The sequence below is a fragment of the Mandrillus leucophaeus genome, unplaced genomic scaffold (genome assembly GCF_000951045.1).
Source record: "Mandrillus leucophaeus isolate KB7577 unplaced genomic scaffold, Mleu.le_1.0 Scaffold186, whole genome shotgun sequence".
Lineage (NCBI taxonomy): Eukaryota > Metazoa > Chordata > Mammalia > Primates > Cercopithecidae > Mandrillus > Mandrillus leucophaeus.
This window is the reverse complement of record NW_012101876.1, coordinates 3695851-3715868: the sequence shown is the minus strand read 5'-3', so window position 1 is coordinate 3715868 and position 20018 is coordinate 3695851. Positions and strand designations below refer to the sequence as shown.

At 41.3% G+C, this 20018-nt stretch overlaps 1 protein-coding gene across 3 annotated transcripts in view; it reads left to right on the top strand.

The window, feature by feature from the left end:
* Nucleotides 1–20018, top strand: part of BTD (biotinidase) — a 45167-nt gene that overhangs the window by 14856 nt on the left and 10293 nt on the right. For all 3 annotated transcript variants that reach the window (XM_011977953.1, XM_011977950.1, XM_011977951.1), the window contains exon 2: nt 19477–19741. In XM_011977953.1, coding sequence (XP_011833343.1) covers nt 19481–19741 — 261 coding nt within the window. In that variant the 5' untranslated portion in view covers nt 19477–19480. The remainder of the gene's footprint in view (nt 1–19476; nt 19742–20018) is intronic.

The window sequence follows — 20018 nt, the reverse complement described above, 5'->3', positions numbered from 1 at the left end:
TTTTTAGTAGAGACGGGGTTTCACTGTGTTAGCCAGGATGGTCTCGATCTCCTGACCTCGTGATCCACCCGTCTCGGCCTCCCAAAGTGCTGGGATTCCAGGCTTGAGCCACCACGCCCGGCCTTAACTGATAAATCTTTTGCAAATATTTTCTCTCAGTCTGTAGCTTATCTTCTTCTTTTCTTGACAGTTTCATTGGCAGAGCAAAAGTTTTACATTTAGTGAAGTCCAGTGTATCAATTCTTTCTTTTTTGCCCAATGCAAGGTCATCTAGATATTCTCCCATGTTATCTTCTAAGAGTTTTATAGTTTTGTACTTTACATTTAGATCTATGATCTGTTTGAGTTACTTCTTGTAAAGGGTGTAAGATCTTTATCTAGATTTATTTTTTACGTGTGGGTGTCCGTTTGTTCCAGCACCATTTGTTGAAAAGACTGTCTTTGCTCCATCACATTGCCTTTGCTCCTTTGTCAAAGATGACTCCAGCCTGGTGTGCAGTGGTGCACACTTGTAGTCCCAGCTGCTCAGTAGAGTTCCATAGTTTTCTTTAGGAGGCCGAGGTGGAAGAATTGCTTCAGCCTAGGAATGTGAGTCCAGCCTAGGCAACATAGCGAGACCTCATCTGTAAAATAAATAAATACATAAATACACACATAAATAAATAAGACCAGTTGACTGTATTTATGTAGGTCTATTTCTGGATTCTCTATTCTGTTCCATCTATTTGTCTGTTCTTTGGCCAATAGGTAAAATATCATATTGTCTGGATTACTACAGTTTTATAATGTCTTGAAGTTGGTAGTGTGTGTTCTGACTTCATTCTTCTTCGATATTGTGTTGGCCATTCTTGGTCTTTTTACCTCTCCATATGCAATTTATTTTTATGTATTTCTTTAGAGACAGGTCTTGCTCTGTCACCCAAGCTGGAATGCAGTGGAGTGATCATAGCTCACTATAACCTTGAACTCCTGGGATCAAGTGATCCTCCCACTTCTGTCTGCTGAGTAGCCAGGACTGCAGGTACACACTGCCTTGCACTGCTAACTTAAATTTTTTTTTTAATTTTGTAGAGAATACGGTCTCTCTATTTTGCCCACGCTGGTGGTCTCAAATTCCTGGCCTCACATGATCCTCCTGCCTTGCCTCTTAAAGTGCTGAGCTTACAGGCATAAGCCACTGCTCCATATACAGTTTAGAATCAGTTTGTTGATACCTACAAAATAACTTGTTGGGATTTCAGTTGGGATTGTGTTGAATCGATAGATCAAGTTGTTGTCAAGAACTGACATCTTGACAATATTGAGTCTCTGCATTTATTTAGTGCTGCTTTGATTTCTTTCAACAGAGTTTTGTAGTTTTTTTCACGCAGGCCTTACACATTTTTAAAAAATTTATGCCTAAATATTTCATATGTAGGGTACAAATATAAATAATGTTATCGTTTTATTTATTTACTTGTGGGACGGAGTCTCGCTCTGTCGCCCAGGCTGGAGTGCAGTGGCGTGATCTCGGCTCACTGCAAGCTCCGCCTCCCGGGTTCACGCCATTCTCCTGCCTCAGCCCTCCTGAGTAGCTGGGACTACAGATGTCCACCACCACACCTGGGTAATGTTTTGTATTTTTCATAGAGATGGGGTTTCACCGTGTAAGCCAGGATGGTCTTGATCTCCTGACCTTGTGATCCACCTGCCTCGGCCTCCCAAAGTGCTGGGATTACAGGCGTGAGCTACTGCGCCCAGCCAATAGTATTATGTTTTAAATTTAAAAGTCCACTGTTCTTCACTGATATATGAGAAATAAATTGATGTTTGCATATGAACCTTGTATCCTACAACAATGGTATAATAACTTATTACAGAGATTTTTTATTAATTCATTCCAATTTTCTACATCAATGACAATTTCATCTGAGAACAAAGGCAGTTTTATTTCTTCTTGCCCAGTCTGTATCTTTTCTTTGCTTTTTGCATTAGCTAGGACTTACGGTATGATGTTGAAAAGCAGTGGTGAGAGGGGGCATCATTACCTTGTTCCTAATGTTAGTATAAAGGCTCTAGTTTCTTACCACTAACTATGATGTTAGCTGTAGGTGGTTTTTTTAAATCAAGTTGAGGAAGTTCCCCTCTATTTGTAGTTGACTGAGAGTTATTATCATTCCAAATGGGTATTGTATTTTGTCAAATACATCTATTTGACATCTATTTTTTTACATCTATTGATATGATCATGTGATTTTTCTTTTCTTTTTTTGAGACAGGGTCTCACTCTGTCGCACCAGCTGGAGTGCAGTGGTGCGAACACAGCTCACTGCAGCCTCCACCTCCTGAGCCATGTGATCTTTCTTATTTAGCCTGTTAATGTGATAGATTACATAAATTGATTTTCAAATATTGAACCCACCTTTCATACCTGAGATAAATTTCACTTAGTCATGGTGTATAATTTCTTCTATGGATTATGAGATTCAATTTGCTAATATTTGTTGGTGCAAAAGTCATTGTGGTTTTTGCCATTGAAAGTAATGGCAAATGACTTTTGCACCAACCCAAGGATTTTGCTAAAGATTATTGCATCCATATTCATGAGAGATACTGCTCTGTAGTTGTATTAGTCAGAATTCTCTAGGGAGATATTGGGAGAACCCACCCCCAATATTTCAACATAGGTTCTATTTTCCATAAGTGTTGGCCGGCTGAGAAATAAAGAGAGACTGTACAAAGAGAGGAATTTTACAGCTGGGCTGCCAGGAGTGACATCACATATTGGTAGGACTGTGATACCCGCCTGAGTCTCAGACCAGCAAGTTTTTATTAATGGTTTCAAAAGGGGAGGGGGTGTAAGAACAGAGAGTAGGTACAAAGATCACATGCTTCAAAGGACAAAAAGCAGAACCACTGATAAGTGTCTAACAAAGATCACATGCTTCTGTGGGAACAAGGCAAAGGGCAAAAGCAGAACCACTGATAAGGGTCCAACAAAGATCACAGGGCAAAGGGCAAAAGCAGAACCACTGATAAGGGTCTATGTTCAGCAGTGCACATATTGTCTTGATAAACATCTTAAACAACAGAAAACAGTGTTCGAGAGCAGAGAACCTGTCTGACCACAAATTTACTAGGGCTGAGTTTTCGCAACCCTAGTAAGCCTGAGGGTTCTACAGGAGTCCATAAAAATTGCTATTATTCTGTTCTTTTACAAGGTGCACTGATTGCATATTGTTCAAACACACATGTTTTACAATCAATTTGTACAGTTAACACAATTATCACAGTGGTCCTGAGGTGACGTATATCCTCAGCTTATGAAGATAACAGGATTAAGAGATTAAAGACAGGCATAAGAAATTATGAAAGTATTATTTGAGAACTGATAAATGTCCATATAAAGATGAAATCTTCACAATTTATGTTCCTCTGCCACGGCTCCAGCCGGTCCCTATGTTCGGGGTCCCTGACTTCCTGTAATAGGGAGACAGTGCCAAAGGGATATATAGAGAGAGATATACGAAAGAGATTTATTAGAGGAATTGGCTCACACAATTATGGAGGCTGAAAAGTCCAATGACAGGTCATCTGCAAGCTGGAGACCCTGGAATGTTAATGGCATAACTAAATCCAAGGCCGAAGGCCTGAGAACCCAGGGGGCTGCTAGTGCAAGTCCTGGAGTCCACAGGCCAGGGCAGGAGAGGATGGGTATATCCCAGCTCCTGCAGATAAATCAGCACACTTGCTTTTTCTGTTTTTTTTTCCTCTCTTAGCTCTTGGCTTATTAGATGGTGCCTGCTCACACTGAGGGTGGCTCATCTTTACCTAATCCACTTAGACTCACACACTCACCTTCTCATGCTGATCACAAGCACATCCAAAAGTAATCCTTTACAAGGTTTCTACAGTGTTCCTTAATCCATTCAAGTTGACATCTAAAATTAATCCTCACAGTAGTTTTCTTTTGTTGTAATGTTTTTGTCTGTTTCAGTATTGGGGTAATGCTGCCCTCATGGAATGAGTTAAGAAGTATTCCCTCTGATTCTGTCTTCTGGAAGAGATAGTAGAGAATTGGTATGGTTTATTTCTGAATGTTTGGTAGAATTCACCAGTGAACCCACCTGGACTTGGTGATCTCTGTTTTAAAAGATTATGAATTATTGACTCAATTTGTCTAATACATATAGGCCTCTTCAGATTGTCTGTTTTTCTTATGTGAGTTTTAGCAAATTCTGTCTTTTAAGGAATTTGTTATCATTTTCCTTTTTTTTTTCTTTACTTTGAGATGGAGTTTTGCTCTTGTCGCCCAGGCTGGAGTGCAGTGGTGCAATCTCGGCTCACTGCAACCTCCGCCTCCCTGGTTCAAGCAATTTTCCTGCCTCGGCCTCCTGAATAGCTGGGATTACAGGTGCCCACCACCACACCCGGCTAATTTTTGTATGTTTAGTAGAGATGAGGTTTCACCATGTTGGCCAGGCTGGTCTCCAACTCCTAACCTCAGGTGATCCACCTGCCTCAGCCTCCCAAAGTGCTGGGATTACAGGCGTGAGTCACCATGCCTGGACATCAGTTTCTTAAATTGACATCTAGGTTATCAAATTTTGGGGAATAAAGTTGTTTATAATATTCCTTTATTATTCTTTCAGTGTCCATGGGATCTGTAGTTATGTGCCTTCTTTCATTGCTCATGTCAGTAATATGTGTCTTCTCTATTTTTTTTTCTTAGCCTGGCTAGAGGCTTATTGATTTTTCTTGATCTTTTCAAAGAACCAGAATTTAGTTTCATTTTTCTCTATTGGTCTCCTGCTTTACATTTCATTGATTTCTACTCTAGTGTTTATAATTTCTTTCATCATTCTTGCTTTAGAATTAAGTTGCTCTTCTTTTTCTAGTTTCTTGAAGTAAAACTTTAGACTACTAATCTTGTATCTTAATTCTTTTGTACATTTCTCTTGAGATTTCTTTTCTGACCCATTTGTTATTTAGAACTGTGTGGTTTTATTTCTAAGTATTTTGGGTATTTCCTGCTAAATTTATGTTATTGATTTTTAGTTTAATTCTACTGTGGTCTGAGAGCAGACATTGTATTATTTCTACTCTTTTAAATCTGTTAAGGTGCATTTTATGGCTCACAGTGTGTCTTGTCGTGGTAAATGTTCCATGTGAGCTTGAGAAGAATCTGTATTTTGCTGTTATTAGATGAAGTAGTCTATAGATGTCTCTTGTATACAGTTGATTGATGGTGCTATTGAATTCAACTATGTCCTTGCTGATTTTCTGCCTTCTGGATTTTATCCATTACTGATAGATGAGTGTTGAAGTTTACAATTATAATAGTGGATACATCTGTTTCTCCTTGCAGTTCTGTCCATTTTTGCCTCATGTATTTTGATGCTCCAATGTTGGCACGTGTACATTAAGGATTTTTATTTCTTATTAAATTGACCCCTTTTGTGATCCACTTTTTAATCCTGATAACTTTCCTTGGTCTAAAGTCAGCTGTGTCTGAAATTTATATAGCTATTCCTGCTTTCTCTTGTTGACTGTTAGTCTGTTTTCATGCTGTTAATAAAGACATACCTGACACTGGGTAATTTATAAAGGAAAGAGGTTTAATGGACTCACAGTTCCATATGGCTGGGTAGGCATCACAATCATGGCAGAAGGCAAATGAGGAGCAAAGTCACGTCTTACATGGCAGCAGGCAAGAGAGTTTGTGCAGAGGAACTTCTGTTTATAAAACCATCAGATTTCATGAGACTTACTCACTACCACAAGAACAGTATGCAGGAAACCACCCCCATGATTCAATTATCTCCACGTGGCTCCACCTTTGACACGTGGGGATTACTACAATTCAAGGTGAGATTTGGGTGGGGACACAGCCAAACCATATCAGTTACTATTAGGATGGTATATCCATCCATTTACTACACAATCTACATGTGTCTTTATATTTAAAGTGGGTTTCTTGTAGACAACATATAGTTGAGTCATGTTTTTTATCTACTGTAACAATCTCTTGTTTTGATTTGATATATTTAGACCATTGACTTTTAAAGTGATTATTGATATAATTGGATTATTATCTACCATATATGTTACTTTTTTCTACTTGCCGCCTTTGTTCATTGTTCCTGTTTTTGTCTTCCACTCTTTTTCCGAGTTTTGGTGTTTTAATTGAACATTTTATGTGATATTGTCACATGGTTTTGTCTGAAAGTATCTTATTTCTCTGCTTTTGAAGGTTAATTTTGTAGGATGTTGATATGGTTTAGCTCTGTGTTCCCACCCAAATCTCATGTTGAATTGTGATCCCGAGTATTGAAGGTGTGACCTGGTGGGAGGTGATTGGATCATGTGGATGATTTCTAACAGTTTAGCACTATCCCCCTAGTGCTGTCTCATGACAGAGTTCTCATGAGATCTGGTTGTTTAAAAGTGTGTAGCACTTCCCACTTAGCTCTCTCTGTCTTCTGCCACCATGTGAAGATGTGCTTGCTTCCCCTTTGCCCTTCTGCCATCATTCTGAGTTTCCTGAGGCCTCCCAGCCATGCCTCTTGTACAGCCTGTGGAACCTCTTTTCTTCATAAATTACCCAGCTTCAGGTAGTTCTTTATAGCAGTGTGAGAATGGGCTAATACAGACATACAATGCTAGGTAGGTACTTTTTTCCTCTCAACACTTTAAATATTTCACATCACTATCTTATTGTTTGCATGATTTCTGACAAGTCAGATATCTTTCTTATCTTTGCTTCTCTATATATAAGATGTTTTTTTCCCCTCTGGCTTCTTTCAGGATTTTTTTCTTTATCTTTGCTTTTCTGCAATTTGAATATGATTTGCCTGCATGCATTTTTTTATTTTTTATTTTCATTTTTGGAAGTTAACCTGCTTGGTGTTCTCTGAGCTTCCTGGGTCTGATGTCTGATGGTTTGGTGGATTGGTGTCTGATATTAATCTGGGGAAATTCTCAGTCATTATTGCCTCAGATATTGCTTCTATTCTTTCTCCTTCTGGTATTCCCATTGTACATATTTTTAACCTTTGTAGTTCCACTGTTTGTTGATTTTTTTCCTTTTTTTCAGTCTTTTTTCTCTTTGCTTTTCAGTTTTGAGCATTTCTATTGTCATATTCTCAAGCTCAGGGATTCCTTCCTCAGCCATGTCCAATCTACTAATGAATCCATTAAAGCGATTCTTCATTTCTGTTAGTGTTTTTTAATCTCAAGCATTTCTTTTTTGATTCTTTCTTAGAATTTCCATCTACCTGCTTAGATTACCCATTTGTTCTTGCATGTTGTCTGTTTTGTTTTGTTTTGTTTTTTTCCAGTAGAGCCTTTGGCATATTCATCATATATATTTTAAATTGCTAGTCTGATAATTACAACATCCCTGCCATATCTGACTCTGGTTCTTCTGGTTTTTTTGTTTTGTTTTGTTTTGTTTGTTTGTTTTTAGATAAAGTCTTGCTCTGTCACCCAGGCTGGAGTGCAGTGGTGTGATATCAGCTCAGTGCAACCTCCACCTCCTGGGTTCCAGCAATTTTTGTGCCTCAGCCTCCCAAGTAGCTAGGACTACAGGCATGTGCCACCATGCCTGGACAATTTTTATATTTTTAGTGAAGACAGGGTTTCACCATGTTGGTCAGGCTGGTCTTGAACTCCTGGCCTTGAACTCGTAGCCTCAAGCTATCCACCTACCTTGACCTTCCAAAGTGCTGCGATTACAGACATGAGTTACTGCACCTGGCCTGACTCTGGTTCTGATGCCTGCTCTGTTTTCAAACTCAATTTTTTTACCTTTAAGTATACCTTGTAATTTTTTGTTGGAAGTTGGACATGATGTATTGAGTAAAGGCACTGCAGTAAAAAGGCATTTAATTGAAATGTGGTGGGAGGGAAAGTGTTCTGTTGTCTTATAATTAGGCCTCAGTCTTTAGGGAGCCAGTGTTTCTGGACTGTGAACTTTATAAGTGCTTCTCAGCCCCCAGCTCCACTCACGTGGGACAGAATGGGGCTAGAGTTTGGTATTTCCCTTCCCCCAGGTCAGTTAAGCTTTGATAAAACCCCAATAAGTTAGGCTTAGGTAAAAACAGTTTCTCTCGAGGAGAGGCCTGCTAAAGACCAGAATGCTTTTTTACTTTCCTTCTTCCTCTGGCAGAAGCATGGGAGGATTTTTACTCCAGTCTTCGTTGTGAGAACTTGGTAGAGCTCCTACAGGTAAAACTTACAAAAGTGTGGGTGTCTCCATCTAAGTCTGGGCCCCTCTGAAGTTTTTTTTATTTTTTATTTTTATTTTTATTTTTTATCTGTCTGTTTTGAGATGGAGTCTTGCTCTCTTGCCAGACTGGAGTGCAGTGGCATGATCTTGGCTCACTGCAATCTCCGCCTCCCAGGTTCAAGCAATTCTCCTGCCTCAGGCTCCTGAGTAGCTGGGACTACAGGCACACACCACCACGCCCAGCTAATTTTTGTATTTTTAGTAGAGACAGGGTTTCACCATGTTGGCCAGGATGGTCTCGATCTCTTGACCTCATGATCTGCCCGCGTCAGCCTCCCAAAGTTCTGGGATTATAGGCGTAAGCCACCGTGCTTGGCCCCCTCTGGACTTTTTAACTGACTCATCCTGAGCGTCCAGCAATTCATCAGTTGCATTTTAGGTTTTCCTGTGGAGGTTCTGCTTGTGGGTTTGTGCTTTGGTAACTTGTGACTCTGAATTCACTTATGTGTTTCTCTAATACTGGGGACAGCAGTTTGCCCTGTGACATCAATTCTCTGATATATCTAGGAAGAGTTGTTGGTTTTCAGCTTGTTTAGTGTTCCTCCTGTTAGGATGGAGTGGCAACTTCCAAGCTCCTTACAGGCTGGACTGAAAACCTGAAGTCAGCCATTAATTTATTTTTTTTCCTTATGGTTTTCATTTATTAGAAAAACAGTGTAACATTGAAGAAGACATTTTAAAGCCTTGTAAAATAACCTTCATGTTTTCATTTATTCACATTGATTTTCAATCTTTGTTTACATGCATACATTTTAACTTAGCTATTATCACAGTAAATGTATAAAAATTTTCATTAAGTGTTTAGCACACCTTAAGCATATTTTATTTTCAGAATCTTCACAATTATTTTTTAAATTTTTGTTTAATATTCCACCTGACTGATATTCATTCATTTTCCTAATTTTCTTCCTATTGGATATTGTTTGTTTCTAGCTGTCTTCTGTTGGGATTCATTCTTCAGTTTCAGCTAGCCTCAACTTACTAAACATGAGGCATTTTATATCGGATTTTAACTTTTTTTTGGTAGAGATGGGGGTCTCACTATGTTGCCCAGGTTGGAGTGCAGTTGTGCAGTTATGGCTCACTGCAGTCTTGAACTCCTGGACTCAGGTGATCCTCCCACCTGAACCTCCCAAGTAGCTGGGACTACAGGTGTGTGCCACCATGTTCTGCTAATGTTTTTCACATTTTTATAGAGAGGGTCTCACTATGTTTTCCAGGCTGGTCTTGAACTCCTAGCCTCAAGCAGTCCTCCCACCTTGCCCTCCCAAAGCGCTGGGATTACAGATGTGAGCCACCATACCCAGCCACATCAGATGTTTTTATTTCAACTTATTGAGGAAGGAATTTAAGTTTAGTTATGTTAAATATAACAAGATTATGTAACAAGTAAGCATCAGAGCAGGATTTCAACTCAGATATGCGGAAGATCAAAAGCCTGTATTCTTTACCTCCATGGTATGCCATTACTTCAGCAAACACCTTTTTTCCTTCTTTTGAATGACTTCCTAAGATAAAATCCCAGAAATACAGTTTGTGATTCATAATATGAGTTTTCAAGCTTGTTTATACTAGGAAGACATTGCTATTCTTTATCACTATACTAGTTTATCCCTTAGTATACTCAAAATTAATATTTTGAGTAGTACCAGTTTTAATTTTTTATTTTGTACATAAATTCAAAGCCTTCCAAAGTGTTTGTTTATGATTTATTTTCTTGTTAAAATCTGTTCTTGTTCATTGCCTGTTTATAAGTGTTGTCTTGATGTTTATATTTGACATGTAAATTTTAATTTGTCAATCTGTTTCTTCTTTTAATTGTTCCAAATTTTAGAAAGTTGTTTCAAGTATCTGATACCTAATTCTAATTTATGCTAGTTTTTCTAACATTTGATATTCAGCTTCTGATTTTGAGTATATTTTTGTGTATGGCCTAAGATGCTATTATTCCTATTGTTATTTAGTCATCCTAGTATCATATTCAATCAACCTCCCCCACCACCACCACTGTTTTGAGTGTGGTTGCATTAAAAAGCATGTGGGCTTTTGGTCAGAACAGATTTGGGTAAAATCCTGGCTATGAGTATCAGTCCCCTCCTACTTTAAGAGTAACTTCTTCACAAAAGGCACTAGAAGATCCTCTGCTTTGCCTCTAGTGCTGAGGAATGTTGCACCTACAACTATCATGGAAGACGCTGAAGCCCCTGGTATGCAACCCTGTACTCCCAACACCCTCAGGGAGCCCCAGCTCTGCAGGCCTCGGACTTTCATGCCAGGTAAAGCTGTAGGACAGAGGCCAGGCATGGTGGCTCACAGCCATAATCCCAGCACTTTAGGTGAGAGGATTGCTTGAGGCCTGGAGTTCAAGACTAGCCTGAGCCACATAGCAAGACCCCATCTCTACAAAAAATTTAAAAATCAGTCACACATGGTAGCGTGCACCTGTAGTCCCAGCTACTTGAGAGGCTCTTGGGGAGGGATCGCTTGAACCTAGGAGTTTGAGGCTGCTGCGAGCTATGATCACGCCACTGTACTCCAGCCTGGGTGACAGAGCAAGACCCTGTCTCAAAAAAGAAAAAAAAAAAGAAGCTATAGGACGTAGGGGAGCTAGTCATATGTCTGTCCTACTAAGAGTCTAGATGGCACAGGGCCAGAATGCAGAAATGTGTTAGAACCAGAATGCAGCTATGGCTGACTTGGAACCATCTGTCAGAGGAAAAAAGGCATGCAAATAGTTACTCATTTGACCAAAACAGAAGAAAACCAAAATATCCAATGCCTCCAGGAAGAGAGGCAAAGATAGAGATACTAATCATTTCTCTACGCATCTGGCATGCCGTGGGTGAAGAAGAGAGCCAGGTTGGTGAATAGATCTGGAAAGGTTACCATCATTCTTGATTGAGCTCTGCCCTCCAACCAAACACCCCTGAGCAGCCGCTGCACGCCTCACCGTGCTTCCTACCACGCATGGATCAAGAGCACCTCCACAGGTTCTCAGAAGCTACAGCACCAGGATCCCCTGCTTTTTGCCTGCTTTTTGCTGTTCTTCTTAAGACAGGGTCTTGCAATCACAGCTTACTGCAACCCCTGCCTCCCAGGCTCAAGCGATCCTCCCACCTCAGCCTTCCAAGTAGCTGGGACTACAAGTGCATGCCACCATGCCCAGCTAATTAAAATTTTCTTTTTGGTAGAGACAGTGTTTCTCCATGTTGCCCAGGCTAGTTTCAAACTCCTGGGCTCAAGCAATCCTCCTGCCTCAGCCTCCCAAAGTGTTGGGATGACAGGCATGAGCTACCATGCCTGGCCTCTCTTGGTAATTTTGACTATGCCTCTCCCAAATATATACCTCTTGGCCTCTGCACGAGCGAAGGTGGCCTTTGGCATGTTATTTCCAGCACTGTGGTTTACTTCAGCTTTTTAATTTGTTTCCTTCATAATTTCTACTGTCGTCCAGTGTTGGCGTTTCTAGCTATCCTGTTAAGGGTTATTCTTTTGTTTTGTTTTGTTTTTTGAGATGGAGTTTCGCTCTTATTGCCCAGGCTGGAGTGCGATGGCATGATCATGGCTCACTGCAACCTCTGCCTCCCAGGTTCAAGCTATTCCCCTGCCTCCCATGTAGCTAGGATTACAGCGCCCACCACCATGCCTAGCTAATTTTTTTTGTACTTTTAGTAGAGTTGGGGTTTCACCATGTTGGCCAGGCTGGTCCTGAACTTCTGACCTCAGGTGATCCACCCACCTTGGCCTCCCAAAGTGCTGGGATTACAGGTGTGAGTCACCATGCCTGGCCTCAAGGATTATTCTTTTGATTTGGGGGAACAGGGTTCCTTGGCCCTATTACCCACCACATTGTTCTCCACTCTCTGCATCCTGACCATCTTCATCTGCATTTCTCACTCCTGAGTACTGGCAGAGATGAGCACAAGGGTAATGGGACTTGATGTAGTGACACTGTATCCACCACAGGCTTAGAGAGGTTACATCCACCACAGGCTTAGAGATTCTGTATCCATCACAGGCTTAGTGAGGTTGCATCCATCACACAGTTATGTTGCACCCATCATACATCTAGAGATGTTGTATGCACTATACAATCAGCAATATTGTGTCCATCATACGTTTAATAATCACAAAAAGCCATTACATTGGCCACATTTCTGAGCACATCTTCCCTGAAAATTTTGACATGTGGTTCTAGGACGTCACATTTTCCACGCACTGGTTTTTTTTCTTCTGGATGTCAAGCCCTCAGGTCCACATTATCTAGAAGGTGGTTCTTTCAGGTAGTCCAAGAAGGAAATGGGGGAGAAATTTCCCAAAGGCTTTTAAAAGCAATACCTTGCTGACACTCATTGAAACTCATTTCAGAGAATTCGATGATGGTTTTTGGAAACCATAAGCATTCCAGAAGAACAGAGTAGCTAGAAGTGCCCCCACCATTCATGTGTCCCAGGACTGACTGACGGTGGAAAAGCTTTATGTGTGTGTATTTCCCTTGCTGCCTGGTCAAGGTCTCCAATCAATAGTTTAAAACTTTTTCACAGTTCATTTTCGACCACTCAGGATTTCCTTTAACTTTCCTGCAAACTCAAATATGCATTTAAAAATAATCTGTTCCATTTTTGCAGGATATGGTTGAAAGATATTTCAGATTATCTAGTCTACCATATTGCCCCCCACCTTTTTTAAAATCAGGAACTTTAAGCAAAAACCAATAACAACCGGGTTCTTCAATGGTATTCCTGCCATGGCTAAGACAAGCACCGAGTCCTTTAACTGACCTGCATCAAGTTGCTTAGGGAGATTTTTCCCTCTAGTTTGAGTGTTTAATGCTTTCTTTGCTGCTTATTTTCACTCAATATGGTAGAAACACTTTGAAATCTGCCCAAATTCCATCAGCCCTATTGGAGAGGCACCTGAGAAATGAAGATGATGTTTCTGACTCATATCTTTCTTTGACATAAGGCAAAGATAGGAGTCAGAATACAGGATACACATTCCTTTATCTTCTCCTCAAGTGCTTCTCCAAGTGTGACTCAGACCAGGAGCATCAGCATCACCTGGGAATTTGCCATAAAATGCAGATTCTCAGACCCTATTCCATACCTACTCAATCAAAACTTTCAGGCATGGGCTCCAGAGACCTGTGTGTTCAAGTCCTCGGGTGACTCTGATGGCATGCTTACATTTGAGACCCTCTGCTCTGGTCTGATCACCCAGAATCTCCCTTGGGAGAGCTACCTTGAAATTTCTGCTTCCTTCCCCCACAGCATATTGAAGACTCTGCAGTGGTTGTTTTGTTTTGTTTTGTTTTGAGACAGAGTCTCACTCTGTCGCCCAGGCTGGAGTGCAATGGTGCGATCTAGGCTCACTGCAACCTCCACCTCCCGGGTTCAAGCGATTCTCCTGCCTCAGCCTCCTGAGTAGCTGGGATTACAGGCACGTGCCACCACGCCCGGCTAACTTTTTGTATTTTTAGTACAGACAGGGTTTCACCTCTGCAGTGGTCGTTAAAGCTTGACCACTAAATTGCCGTGGTTCTTCAGCATGCACTAGGCAGGCTGGACCAGAAGCCAGGAGACCTGGCTCCCAGTCTCATTCTCATTACTAACCAGTCCTGGAGTTTTCCCTCACCATGAAAATGGGATATTTACCATCTGCTTTCTCTGCTTTGTGTTGCAGGAAGATAAAAAAATAATAATAATGGATATTCAAACGGCTTATGTTGCATGTAAAATGCAATGTGGCATTGATTGTAGATCCCTTAATTCAGACAGATTTCCCCAGGCAGACGCTGTGTGTCACAGGGGAATGGACAGCATCACTTTTTACATCCAGTCATATTCTATGAAATTGCAACGAATTCGAACTTGTGAATATAAAAGATGCCATTGTGGGAGTGTGGTGAATAAAAAACAGCTTTCATGAAACTCAAATCTTGAAAATCAAATGCTTTCTGGGTCTTCTTTAACTGTAAAAGAGATAGATTAAGTATTAGAAATGGAGAAGGAAAGGAGGGAAAAAGCCATCCATTTACTGCTTAAGAATGTCTCTGCTATCGCGATACCTAAGGTCACATGCGTAGCCACTTGGGTTAACGATACTCAGTTTGTCCACAGAGTGGCAGTAGCAACTGTCTGAGAATCCGTCTCCGCTGGGGTTCCTTCTGTCTACAGAAAGTGAAAGACAGACTGTTATTCAAATTCCACATGCAAAAAAAGCCTTCTTACATTAAATACCTGGGTATTTCAGGAAGAAGTTTTATTTGACTTAAATTGTGAAGGCAGTTTCTCATTTGAGGAAAAGAAAGATAACATGTTTCGGTTGAAATGTCAAGATCCTTTGATTGCACATTTAGTTTCCTAGGATAAATTATTCTAGCCAGTGGAGCAGAAACTGGCTAATCAAAGGAACAGTGCACAGTTACACTTCTGTATATCATTCTCTTTTTTGAAAATAATAGCTGGAATTTTTTAAAAAGTGAAATTACAATTTACCACCTCAACTCAGAGGACATATTAGCTTGATAACTTATTCACGGTTGCTGGTGAGTTCAGGCTTAAATATCAGCTGCCACTCACAAGTGTTTACACTTGACCTTTCCGAATGAGACATCAAACGTCTTGGTAGTGGGTGGGTTTAAACAAAGCTGCCCACGCGAGAACCATTGTGGAGCTTCTTGTTCCGGGGCCAGTCACGGACAAGCTCATGACCAGCACTCTCAGATGCGACAATCAGATAACAAGAGGCAAGAGAAGACTTTCTGGGAAATAAAAGATCATTTTTGTGATTTCTTTAAATTCAGATCATATTAATTAGGTGGAGATAGACATTATTTCTCCTGTTTATGTAAAATAATTTAGACAATGAAGTCACGAAATTCATGAGAATAATTTAAAAACTGTTGGAACTTCCCAATGTTTTTCTTGGCATTCAGTCACTACACATAGAAATGTATACTATGCCGACTCCTAATGACTTAGCAGGTCCCTCAGGCTTTGTTCCACAGGATGGGACATTTCCTCTGCCAACTTTTCCTGCCTCCTTTCCCAATCATAGGACTGCTATTCTCCCTGACAAGTAAAGAATGACAAGAACTTTTATTTTAAAAGATGTTTTATGTATCTTTTAAATATTTTTAATGTATATATCTGCCTCTGAAATTATTAAGAATGGCTTAATAATAATCCCTTTCATCTTATTGCAGAAGACACTATTGTAATAGCATGACTAGGAAGGAAACATAGCTAATTATTAAGATGAATCATTTAGCAAGGTGGGGAAAAATCCCTTGTGTGTAAAAATATCTAGTGATTGACATGTTACCAAATTTATACAAAATACATTTCCATGTAATTGAGACTGATTTTTCCTCTTAGATGGAAGGAACCTTCCTGATCAGGAGTGGTGTTGGGGGAATGTTTTCCTTATAAAATGAGAAACAGAGCTTCTGTAGGGCCATCTGAGATCAGGATGCTTGCTTCAAGATGCCACTCTGCCTCTCTCCCCACCTGCCAAGTGTTTCCTGTCTCCCGGCTGCTTCCTATTGGCTTATTGTAAGGATTTTGACTTCTACGCTGCATGAACCGGGGAGTCACTGGAAGAGTTTCAGAGGTGCCCCTTGGTAGACTCACGCTTTCTCTGGATCTCATTGGCTGCTCTTATGAGTCCAGAATGGAAGAGGATGAGGACAAATGCAGGGGGATGTTAGGAGACCACTGGGCAGGTCCCTGTCATTTCTCTCTCTGTGATTCCTTTTGCTGCCACTTTCTCCTTGTCCCCTTGGCTCCAGCCCCGTGTCGTCCTTGCTGTTTCTTGCACCTGTGAGGCATGTTCCTGCCTCAGGCTCTCTGCCTGCTGTGCTGTCACTCCGCAGACCCACGTGACTTCCTCCTGAACCCCCTTCAGGCTTCTGTTCAAACATCACCCTCTCATCGAGGCCTTCCTTGACCACACTGCTTAAAATTGTCCCCCTCGCTTCACCTTACCACCTTCACTGCCTCATTTCTCCTTTGCACTTGCTCACCATCTGACATGGTTATCCAGAGCACGGGCCCCACGAGGAAGGGTCTGTCTTGTCCACTGCTGGACCCCTGACACCTACCCCTGGGGCTGGCCCACAGTTGGGAATTGCATGGCTGTCTGAAGCCAGCACCCTCCTGGTTCTGTTGTTCCCTGGAAGTGGGGTTCAGTGTACCCCACGAACCAAGGCCCTCGTCTCAGAGGGCGTGCACATGCTCGCCGCCTCAACTGTGCATTCACACTGGGCCCTTCCTGCAGTTTACTCTCCTATGTCAGACGCCCTTCAATGAAAGCAAGTACATCGCCACCATGTCACACCTCTAGTTACCATTTTCTTTATGGTCCAGGTCCTGACCAGCTCTAAAGATGGGTCAGCTGCTGTATTTCCAAGAACCCCATGACTTCCAGGGCCCCTTGTTCCCAGGGAAGCCCCACACCCCAGTCGTCCTGTGCATAACCTCATGGGCCAGCACCTGGTAGCTGCTGGAAGGCTGGGCCCCTCCAGTCCTACCTCTAGTCCTGCCACTTTACAACTGAGCACCTCCCGCTGCAGCCTGCTGAGTCCTTCAGAGTCCTTGCCGCTGGCCCTGTTTACTTTTTTCTGAGAAGGTATCTGTGATGCCAAAGAGAGAAAAGCAGCATTTGCTAATTTGGATAAAATGTTTCTTTGGGAAGGGCAAATTGATGTACAGTTGTCCCTCAGTATCTGTTGGGACTGGTTCCAGGACCCCTGTGGATACCAAAACCCTCAGATGCTCAAGTTCCTTATATCAAATAGTGCAGAATTTACGTATAACCTAAACACTTCCTCCTGTACACTTCAAATCATCTCTAGATCCCTTACACTACCTAATACAATCTAAATGCTATATAAATAATTGTTGTACTGTATTTTTTAAATTGCTTTTTTTTTTTTATTGTTGTGCTATTATTTTATTGGACTCCCCTCTCCCCCTCCTGCCCCAGTAATTTCAATCCAAGGTTGGTAGAATCCATGGATGCAGAAACAATGGATACTGAGGGCCGGCTGACTAGACCTATTTTTGTTGTAATTACTCATTCTCTTCTACCTCATTAAGCTTGGTTCTTTCAAGCATGAATACCTGGTTGAATCTGCATAACCTCTTATTATCGACCTACCTTTGTTCACACACAAATGATTGCTGCTTAGAGCTCTCCTACTAGGCTCCTTTGGTAAAATAAATTTTATTTTCTCAAGATAGAAAGAAATGTGATACCTTGCAGGTTCTGTGGTTTCCGTGTTTTGCTGGATTGCAAGTTCTTCAGGCTTAAACAAATATTCTGTACCCCAACATCGGTAGTACCCAGCTCTCAGTTGAGAAAGAGATGTAATTAATGTGAATGCCACTCTTGGCCCCAGGCACTCCTGACTTGCCTCCACTGGGGACTGGTTCATACCCTCCTCTCCTGGCCTCAGTTTCCACACCTCTTAGTGAGGCCTTTGCCTTATACTTCAGAAATATTGTCAGTATGACTTTGAAGATGAAAGTTCGCCCCAAAAACCGCTCTCTGTTATCACTGTGAAACCAGAGATGGAATGGAAAAATGGATTTCTGAGACATTTTAAATTATTCCTTGCTTGTCTTTAGAGGCAAAATTCAGATAAGAAAGCTTATCAATTATACTTTTGTTTCTACTCAAAAACTCATGACTACTCACTCAAAAGCTCCTTGTTCTTATCTTAAAACATTGTTTACAGTGTCCCAGATGAATGGCAACAAATCCTGGGGTTTGCTGTTTGGATGGTACATTTATTCCCTGGGGAAAGAAGTAACAGTTTGAGATGGAGCAGGGTTGGGGTGGGAGAATACTTCTCATTCTGAGGAATATCTAATTTTGCCAAGATGAGCATTCCTGGTTCTTAGTCTATTGATGAAAATAACTGGTTTGTTTCTGGAACTTTTGACAAAAAAATAAATAAATTTGTAGCTGAGGGAGTTTGGTTTTAAAATGCAAACACAGGAGTTATGAGTCGAGACTTGGACAGGGTGTCATTTTCTTTTTAAAGGGCAGCAGTATGATTCTTGGATTTGTCTTTGTTATCTTGACTTTTAATCCAGATTCCTGGGCAGTTGGTCAGCCCCAGGACATCTCCAGGGGCAGGTGGCCTGGCTTTGGCACACTACCCAGTAAATCTCTGCCTGAGAGGATGCTTCAGCTGGGAGGCCAGCCTGATTTTTAAAGGCAGAATTGGACTATTTACTCTCAAACACTCAGTAACACACACTGTTTAGAAAGAAACATTCCTATTCTGGGAGGTAGGAGGAGACACACAGAAGTGTCATTTACTTCTAGTCTTTTCTGGTAGAAGCTATGAAACTGAGTTTACTTTCTGGAAATTTGTAGTTTATTTTCTAGAAAATTGCATTTTATCACTGCAAAAAGGATTTTATTTCCAAATGAGTAGGCTTTTCAGCAAGAGTTTTGGAGTCACAGAGACGGAGTTAAGAAAGTGATAATGTGCAGTGGCGATTCTCAAGTTCAAGGAGGAAAAATAACATGCTTTTATTGGGAGACTTTGCTTGTCTATAAAAGAAAGTAGCTATTGGCATTTATGTAGAAGTCAGCAGTTTCTTGGCACCAAATAAATAATTTTGTTGTGAATCGAGGGAGAATTATCCATAGTATTTTTTACTAACCAAAGAAATGCAAGGAGAATTGTAATTCATCAGGTTTTGATGGTCAGGAAAGTCAAGCTGTGTTATTAGGGTCATGACAATCACAGACATTACGGATGGGTGACCTGTCCTGTGTTTGTGTGGATAGAGGGCAGACGGTGGAGTGTGAAATATATCACAGAATTATGTCAAATAATCTGGATAATTACTATTGCTTAAAATTGAAGTGCACAGCTAGAAAAGTGGGTAGTGATGCACTATGGTCTTGCTGAACACTGGGTAAGAAAATCATGGCAAACGTTGAGTCTGTTTTGGAAATGTTCTAAAACCAGACTATTAACACAGTGAGCCATTTTAAATGTGGCTTGCTACGTGTTTGGAGAGAAACACATACTCTTTTATTAGGAACATGAAACAAACTCTTTGAGCCGCAGTATCACTGCGAGTGAGTTTAATTGCTGGGATTAATAAATCACAGCTGCGAACGTTAAATTCTTGGCAGGATTCTTTATTCAGCTGTTTTCCCCTTGCCCCATTACATTCCAGATTTATGGTCTGCATTATGTCTGGAGCCAGAAGTAAGCTTGCTCTTTTCCTCTGCGGCTGTTACGTGGTTGCCCTGGGAGCCCACACCGGGGAGGAGAGCGTGGCTGAACATCACGAGGCTGAATATTACGTGGCTGCCGTGTACGAGCATCCATCCATCTTGAGTCCGAACCCTCTGGCTCTCATCAGCCGCCAGGAGGCCTTGGAGCTCATGAACCAGAACCTTGACATCTATGAACAGCAAGTGATGACTGCAGCCCAAAAGGCAAGAATGCTTCTCAGAACCTGAGTTTCTCTCGTAGAACAGAGCAAATTGCTCTTTATCCCTTGAGTAAATCCCTTTACCCCTTGGGTAATCCTAGGCTTCCTACCACCCTCTGAAAAATCATCCAACGGCTGGGCGCGGTGGCTCAAGCCTGTAATCCCAGCACTTTGGGAGGCGGAGGCGGGCGGATCACGAGGTCAGGAGATCGAGACCATCCTGGCTAACACGGTGAAACCCTGTCTCTACTAAAAATACAAAACATTAGCCGGGCGTGGTG